Source organism: Chiloscyllium plagiosum, chromosome 23 (assembly GCF_004010195.1).
Source record: "Chiloscyllium plagiosum isolate BGI_BamShark_2017 chromosome 23, ASM401019v2, whole genome shotgun sequence".
In the NCBI taxonomy this organism is placed as follows: domain Eukaryota; kingdom Metazoa; phylum Chordata; class Chondrichthyes; order Orectolobiformes; family Hemiscylliidae; genus Chiloscyllium; species Chiloscyllium plagiosum.
In genome coordinates, this window is record NC_057732.1 from 339,781 (window position 1) to 349,001 (window position 9,221).

Genomic DNA, 9,221 nt, shown 5'->3' on the forward strand with positions numbered 1-9,221 from the left:
AAAGTGACAAACAGCAATGGTCCCAAAACAGATCCTTGCGGAACACCGCTAGTGACGGCACTCCATGAAGAAACTTTGCCATCAACTACTACCCTCTGTCTTCTTCCATCCAGCCAATTCCTAATCCAAACCTCCAACTCACCCTCAATGCCATATCTCCGTATTTTCTGCAGTAGCCTACCATGGGGAATCTTATCAAACGCCTTACTAAAATCCATATATACCACATCTACCGCTTTCCCCTCATCAACCTCCTTCGTCACCTTTTCAAAGAATTCAATAAGGTTTGTGAGGCACGACCTGCCCTTCACAAAACCATGCTGACTATCCTTGATCACATTATTCCTATCCAGATGTGCATAAATCCTATCCCTTACAATTCTCTCTAAGACTCTCTAATGACTCTCTAAGTCATGGTACTCATCGGTCCCAATAGCATAGATAGGGAAAGAAAAGAGAATATACGGAGTTAGGTTGGAAGCAAGAAGGCAGGAGGAGTAGAATAGTACTCTCAGGATTGTTACTGGTGCCACATGCTAATAAGACTCGGAATAGAGAGCGAGTGCAGATGAACATGTGGCTGCAGGGCTGGTGTAGGAGGGAGGGCTTCAGATACATGGATCATTTGAAGAAGATGGGACATGTACAAGGAGGACGGGTTGCACCTGAACTGGAGGAACATCAATATCCTGGGCGGGAAGTTGACTAGAGCTCTTCAGAAGGGTTTAAACTAGATTGGCAGCGGGGGTGGGAACCTGAATTACGGATCATGTGATGGAGTCGGTAGTGAAAAGCCAGATACAGATGCAGAGAGTCTGAGGGGTGGGGGGTGGGTGGGGGGGGGGGGGGTGCAATCAATGCGATCGGTTGAAGTGCTTCTATTTTAATGAAAGAAGTATCAGGAATAAGGGTGACGATCTTAGAGCGTTGACCATTACTTAGAACTATGCTGTTGTGGCCATTACGAAGACTTGGATATCACAGGGGCAGGAATGGTTGTTGGGATGCTCCAGGGTTTAGATGTTTCAAAAGGAATGGTGGGTTGGGTAGGATGGGAGGGTAGTGGAAGAAGGTAAAAGAGGTGGGGAAAGGCATTGCTAATGAAGGGGTAGTATCACACAGCAGAAAGGGAGATCGTCAAGGAGGGTTTGCCTACAGAATCAGTATGGGTGGAAGTCAGAAACAGGAAATCAGCAGTCACTTTACTGGTAATTTTCTACAGGTCCCCAATATCAACAGAGACATGGAGGATCAGATTACGAGGAAGATTATGGAAATGTGTAGAAGTAACAGGATTGTTGTCATGGGTAACATCCCTAATATGATTGGAACCTACTTAGTTCAAATAGTTTGAATAGAGCAGTTTTTGCCAGGTATGTCCAGGAAGGATTCCTGATACAATATATTGACAGGCTGACTAGAGGGGAGACCATATTGAATTTGCTGCTTGGCAATGAATCATGGCAGGTGTCAGATCTCTTGGTGAGAGAACATTTCAGTGATAGTGATCACAACTCTATACTCATGGAGAGGGATAGGAGCAGACAGTGCGAGAAAGTATTTAACGGCGGGGGGAGGGGGAATTACAATGCTATTAGGCAGGAACTGGGGGACCAAAATTGGGAACAGATCTTCTCAGGGAAATGCAGAATAGAAATGTGGAGGTTGTTTAGGAAGGACCTGCTGATAGTGCTGGACAGGTTTGTGCCACTGAGGTAAGGAAGGTATGGTAGGTTGAAAGATACTTAGCTGATAAGGGATGTGGAACATCTCATCAAGAGGAAGAATGAAGTTTACTTATGTTGAGAAGGCAAGGATCAGACATGGCTTAGAGAATAGACTTAAGAGAGCTAGAACAGTGGCATGAAAAAGCTTGCCAGGTAGGATTAAGGAAAACCTTAAGGTGTTCTACACTACGTAAGGAACAAGAGGATGGCCAGAATGAGGGTGGGGCCGATCAGGGACAGTTGAGGGAACTTGTGTCTGGAGTCAGAGGAAGTAGGGGAGGGCCTTAATGAACACTCTGCTTCAGTATACACTACTGAGAAGGACCTTGATGTTTCTGAGGACAACATGAAACAGTTACACCGGACAGGTTGATGTAAGGAAGGAGGATGTGCTGAAAAGTCTGAAAAACATATGAACAGATAAATCCCCTGGGCCTGATGGGATATACCCTAGGTTATTACAAGAAGCGAGGGAAGAGATTGCTGCGCCATTGGCGATAATCTTTGCATTCTCACTGTCCATTGGAGTAGTGCAAGATGGTTGGAGGGTGGCAAATGTTATTCCCTTGTTCAAGAAAGGGAATAGGGATAATTCTGGGAATTAGAGACCAGTCACTCTTAAATCAGTGGTGGGCAAAGTATTGGAGAGGATTCTGAGAGACGTGATTTATGATTACTTGGAAGACCACAGTTTGATTAGAGATGGTCAGTATGGCTTTGTGAAGGGCAGGTCATGCCTCACAAACCTTACTGACATGTTGTTGAAAGTAGTGCAGTGGATGTGGTGTACATGAATTTTCACAAGGCGTTTGATAAGTTTCCCCACGGTAGGCTCATTCAGAAAGTGAGGAGGCGTGGGATACAGGGAAACATGTTTGTCTGGACACAGAATTGGCAGGCCCGTAGAAGACAGAGGGTGGTGGTAGAAAGTATTCAGCCCAGAGGTCGGTGATCCGCAGGGATCAGTCTGGGACCTCCGCTCTTTGTGATTTTTATAAATAACTTGGATGCGAAGGTGGAAGGATGGGTTGTAAGTTTGCAGATTACACAAAGGTTGGTTGAGCTGTGGACAGTGTGGAGGGCTGTTGTAGGTTGCAATGGGATATTGACAGAATGCAGAGCTGGGCTGAGCAGTTGCAGATGGAGTTCAACTTCAACTGGAAAAGTGTGAAGTGATTTACTTTGGAAGGTCGAATTTGAATGCAGAATACACTGTTAAAGGCAGAATTCTGGGCAGTTTTGAGGAACAGAGGGGTCTTGGCGTTCATGTCCATAAACCCCTCAAAGTTGCCACCCAAGTTGATTGTGTTGTTCAGAAGGCATATGATGTGTTGATTGTCATTAGCAGGGAGATTGAATTTAAGAGCCATGAGGTTATGCTGCAGCTCCATAAAGTCCTGGTTAGACCACACTTGGAATATTGCGTTCAGTTCTGTTCGCCTAATTATAGGAAAGATGTAGAAGCTTTGGTGAGGGTCCAGAGGAGATTTACCAGGATGTTGACTGGACTGGAGGGCATGTCCAATGAAGAAAGTTTGAGGGAGCTAGGGCTTTCTCATTGGAGTGAAGAAGGATGAGAGGTGACTTGATAGAAGTATACAAGATGCTGAGAGGCATAGATAAAGTGGATAGGCAGAAACTTTTTCCCAGGGCGGATATGTCTATCACGAGAGGGCATAGGAGTAATGTCTATCACGAGAGGGCATAGGAGTAATGTCAGAGGTAGGTTCTTTACACAGAGAGCGGTGGTAGAACAGTCAGACACATTAAGGACATTTAAGCAACTCTTGGATAGGCACACAGACGTTAGTACAATGAAGGCTATCGTTGTTAGTCTGATCTTAGAGTACGATAAAAGGCCAGCACAACATCGAGAGCCAAAGGGCCTATAGTGCGCTGTACTGTTCTGTTAGAAATGTTCAAGAGGCATTTAGACAAACATTTGAACAGGCAACAAATAAACGTGTACCGACTATGTGCAGGAAGTGGGATAAGTTTAGAATGATGCAATGGTCGGCAGAGACATGGTGAGCCCAGTGGCCTGTTCCTGTTCTCTGTAATCCTTTTTGTAAAATTACATCCTTCATCAAACGTGACAAAAAAAATGCATATATGACACCTAGCTGCAATCTAAATAATTCATAGAATTCCAACAGTGTGGAAACAGGCCCTTCGGCCCAACAAGTCCACACCAACCCTCTGAAGAGTATCTCATCCAAACCCTGACTAATCCTTAAACACTATGGACAATTTAGCATGGCCAATTCACCTAACCTGCAGAGTTTTGGACTGCAGGAGGAAACTGGAGCACCTGGAGGAGACACAGGGAGAATGTGCAAACTCCACACAGACAGTTGCCAGAGGCTGGAATCGAACCTGGGATCCTGGCGCTGTGAGGCAGCAGTGCTAACCACTGAGCCACCGTGCTACCCCATACAGCTTAATCTTAATGCTGTAATGTTGATACTCAGCTAATAAAGAATCCTAAATACATCTTGATCATTAATCTAATTGTCCTATTATCGCCATTTCTCACAATCATACTTTTGTTTTTGCCCACTCCAAATGTATCACACATCTCCAGACTGAATCACATTCATCACTTTTCCAGTAATCTAAACAGTCCATTGTTATACCACAAACTGCAAAGGTTCTAATATTGCACCCTGAAGAATCCCATTGAAACAGCCTCCCAATCGTAAAACATACCTATTGACTATGCCCTGATGTTTCCCATCACAGTGCCAATATTGGATTCAATTTGTCATTTTACCTTGGACCACAGGAGACTGAAATAGTCTGAACAGTTTGCCATGTTAGTCACTGTGTTTAAAGTCTTGCTAAAATCCATGTAAATCACTTCAAAAATCACACCAAGTGATATACTTTGTTGCCTGCGCAAAACATAGCAAGTGACTTCCCTTAAATAACTCTGCTGTCTATTCATTAATCCGTCCATTGAGAATCCACCACTCAGATTTTTCTCAATAATTTGCCTACCATTGAACTTCGGTTGATTGGCCTCACATTATTCCTGTCTCCTCACCTCCTCCATCACCTTACACATTCAACCCCTTTAGCACTGACGCCCAGTGTGTACTATCTACAAGATGCCATGCAGTTACACACCAAGAAACCTTCAATAGCACCTTCCAAACCTGTGACCTTTACCACTGAGGAGGACAAGAGCAGCAGATACACGGGAACACCACCACTTGCAAGTTCCCTTCCAACTCACACACCACCCTGATTTTGAATTATATTGCTGCTCCTTCACCATCAGTGGACCAAAATTCTGAAACTCCCCCTCTAACAGTATATTGGGGTATTAGAAGGACAGTAGTGGTTTAAGATAGTCGACCACCACCTACTGCAGGGCAATTACAATTAGGCAATAAATGTTAGCCTCGCTCACATTCTACAAATAAAAAACAATTTATCTGCTTTAATGGATGGCAAACATTAATGCTTCCTCTCTCTTTTTACGTTTCCATCTAAAGTTACATACTCAACTGCCATGTCTGCTTCATTCTGTCTTTTTAGAAAACCGAGAAAAAAAGATCATCAACACGCTGACAAATAGCATCTCCACACCAAATTGCATGTTTTATCTCTCAGTTGGCTGCACTCTTTCCTTCACTAACAGCTTGCTGTTTCTATACTTGTAAAATTAAATCTACCTTTTGTGGAATTATTCGCTGGTACAAATAAATATCTTTTAATCCAAAAGATTTCTTACCCTTCGAAGTTGCAGCTTTGTCATGATCTGATTCTCCAAAAGGGTTTATCCGTCTGAAAGATATTTAACTAATTAAAGTACACAGATATATTTTGAGATTCATTAACAGGCTAGAATTTATTTGAAGATGTTGTACATACAAACCTGCTGACAGATTTGTTGTAATCAAAGTCCTCACTTGTTGAACAGAGGTCAAACTGAATCGGGGTTCCAGGGATTACTAGTGGATCTGTAGATTCTGGGGCATCTATCAAACATTGGTCCCTGCTCACAGCTTCTGTCGACTCACGTTCGGCTCTGTGAAGCACATAAAACAACAGTGAATAACCAACAAAAATACCGCACTTCACTTGGCAAAGGACATCACAATAATCTTTGAAACTTGGAAGATGTGTCAGCATTCTCAGCTATGTTCAGCAAAAGGTTGTTTGAGGCAAGTCACCTGTGGGAAAAGAATTTCCTGGTCACACTTCAGTGGCACTGGCCAGAACAAGGCTCAGAAATGTTTAAGCACAGAAGTGAAAACTCAGAATAACCACTGTGCATTTGAATAATATGCTAGTTTGATAGGTCAGTAAATAACATGCATTCTCACTACAATATTATGTTAGACCCATAGGTCTGTCTGTTTGACCATGTTTAGTCTCCATGGGAAGAGATCAGCAAGAGCTGCCAGCCAAACTTAACTTTCCTAAATAGCTCAATTGAGCTACATCAAACACAGCTAATGGAAGACTGACATGATCCATGGAAGAAACTTTTGAATGAATAATAAACAGAGTCTGTCCAAGAACAGTAGATACAATTTAATGGCATATTTTTTCCCTATTATGAGTAATCAACTAAAATATCTCAGCTTCAATTCAAACCATCTATTTTTTAACTATATGATTTTGAAAATAATCCAATGAAGCTTTGAATACATGATTCTCAGAATTCATGGAATCATACAATCCCTACAGTGCAGATAGAGGCCACTTAGGCCCATAAGGTCTGCATTGTCCCTCCAAACAGCATTCACCCGGACCCCCACCCTAGCCCATAGTCCTACACGGAGTTTTGTCCCATGACCAAACTACCTAGCCTGCACATCCCTGGGCACAATTTAGCATGGTTAATCCACCTAACCTGCATATCGTTGGACTGTGTAAGGAAACCAGATTACTTGGAAGAAATGCACGCAAATATAAGGAAAATATGCAAACTCCACACTGACAGTCACACAAGGCTGGAATCAAATCTGGATCCCTAGCACCGTGAAGCAGCAGTGCTAATCATGGGGCCACCGTACTGCTCTAAAGGGGGATATACAAGCAGAATATACTTGTTTTAAAGGAAGTATGCAACTAATTCTTATGGCAGTTGAATCTATGATAACAAATATATGCCAAATATAACAATTTTTCAACCTGTTACGAGGTACCTGAAACAATGTATGTGGTTCATAATTTACAACCAAGTATGGCTCTTCAATTCCACGCCATGCAAGTTTTTTTGAGGGAAGAGCTACTGTGATTTGTAAATGCTGCTTCATGTAGCTTGTAGAATCTTAGTGCGAAACGCAATCATGACTTTATCGCAGAAATGCACAAATAATTATTTCTAAACAATAATGCTGATGTGGAGGTTTGAATGAGCATGGCATTGTATTTGGCTGTAGATGGTAACTGTACATTATCATGATCAGTAAGCTCCAAAACAAATCATTGCACTTCAGCTCTTACGTCTCAGGACGTAGACTTTCATGTTTTTTCTGAAATGTGGACATAGGTGTTACTGCTTCCACTGCTGTCTGGTTCAGTCTGATTGCAGTAGCCTAGTACAAAAGAGAATAGAGTGTTGGTGCAACAATCTAGACATATTAATAATTAAAGGCACAAATATAGCAACATCAATGCAACAATGACAGAGGTTACCTCAGGGTTGTCAGTCAGGTAGATCTGCCTGGAAATATTATTAATGGTGCAAATCCACTAAAATTTAGAAAAAGAAACAAAAAACGTTATGACAAAGTTCTTATAGAAATTAACAAAGCAAAGAAAAATTCCTATGTATAATTTATTTCAATACCTCTTCATATTCCTGCTTGCCTTCTGCTTGAAGGATAATGCTCCTAGAATAGAACCATTAAATACATGAATAATGGTTAAGTCTATAACTCAACAGTCCAAAGATAAACATCAAGATCCTGAGCACCAGGTTTACTCCTTTTTCTGTCTGCATATAAAAAGTAATTTGCCTGCTTCCACTGCTAAGCCAAAAAAAAGTCTACTTCATTCACAAAGCTGACTAATTGAAGGATGCCGTAGAGTTTCATTTAACACCATGACAGACATTATTAATCAACTTCCTCAAACACGTTATGGCACATGTCTGGAGCTGGTGGGATTTGAACACAGGTCTGCTGGTCCAGAGATCGGGGCACTACCACTTATCATAAGAACACCATTATATATTTACAGCAAACAGATATTCAGCAGCAATGCAGAACAGTATGATAGAATGCAGAACAGTATGATAGATGCTCGAGTATGATAGAGTGCAACAAAGAACAAGAATGACAGGGACATATTTATTTCTCTAAACCATGATGCAAATGGGTCGAAAAATATGGTGCTGGAAAAGCACAGAAGATGAGGCAGCAGCCAAGGAGCAGGAGAGTTGACATTTCAGGCATAAGCCCTTCATCAGGAATGATTCATTCCTGATGAAGGGCTTATGCCTGAAACATCGACTCTTCTGCTCTTCGGATACTCCTGATGAAGAGCTTATGCCCGAAATGTTGACTCTCCTGCTCCTCAGATGCTGCCTGATCAGCTGTGCTTTTCCAGCGTCACACTTTGACTCTGACCCTCCAGCATCTGCAGTTCTCACTTTCTCCTATGATGCAAATGGGGTTGATTCTAAGGATGAGGAACAAATGCTAGCTTTGCCAATGAAGTTCACATCCTTGGAGTTAAGACAAAATTGAGGACACCAACAATCCACAGCAATCCACGATTTATTCCTAAACAACTTCAGGTCTTCCTTGCTCCCACTAAGCCAGACACATATGGGAAATTTAATTCAATTTACATCTGTTTCTTTTCCAGAAGTTTTCACTTGACACAATATGAATGAGCACATCCAAGAGATTGAGTATTATTTTTCACCACTGACTAATTGTAGCAAAACAATCAATGCAAGTAAACAGTGGGAATACCAGATGGTGACAATGTAAGGAGGACTAGAGTACAAGAATGCAAAAGTTATGCTGGAGTTATACAAAACTCTGGATAGACCCCACTTGGTGTACTGTCAGCAGATCTGGGCACCATACCTTAAATAGGATATGATTTGGAGATGCCAGTGTTGGACTGGGGTGTTCGGTACCCATAGGGAGGGCCTCAACCGGGACCTTGGGTTCATGTCACATTACAGGTGATCACCATTGCACTACACACACACACAGATATTCCTACACACACACACTCACATACACACGGACACAGGTACACACAGACATGCACACAGACACCCACACACACCCTTATAGACACACACCCTTCCCACACTCACACATGCACCCTCTCACAGACTTAATACATTCTGCACTCACTATACACACACACACACACACACACATTCTCACGCTCACAACCCCCACCCCAGACAGACAGACACACACAGACAGACAAAGACGCACATGCACACATATTTTGTGGGGTGAATTTATACTTGCAGAGTTACATTGTACTTTGCTCAAAAACTGCATG

At 42.3% G+C, this 9,221-nt stretch overlaps 1 protein-coding gene across 2 annotated transcripts in view; it reads right to left on the reverse strand.

The window, feature by feature from the left end:
• appl2 (adaptor protein, phosphotyrosine interaction, PH domain and leucine zipper containing 2) overlaps positions 1 to 9,221 on the reverse strand; it is a 151,704-nt gene that overhangs the window by 36,824 nt on the left and 105,659 nt on the right. For both annotated transcript variants that reach the window (XM_043713268.1, XM_043713267.1), the window contains 5 exons: positions 7,537 to 7,579; positions 7,383 to 7,439; positions 7,191 to 7,282; positions 5,611 to 5,763; positions 5,467 to 5,519 (listed from right to left, as the gene is read on the reverse strand). In XM_043713268.1, coding sequence (XP_043569203.1) covers positions 5,467 to 5,519; positions 5,611 to 5,763; positions 7,191 to 7,282; positions 7,383 to 7,439; positions 7,537 to 7,579 — 398 coding nt within the window. The remainder of the gene's footprint in view (positions 1 to 5,466; positions 5,520 to 5,610; positions 5,764 to 7,190; positions 7,283 to 7,382; positions 7,440 to 7,536; positions 7,580 to 9,221) is intronic.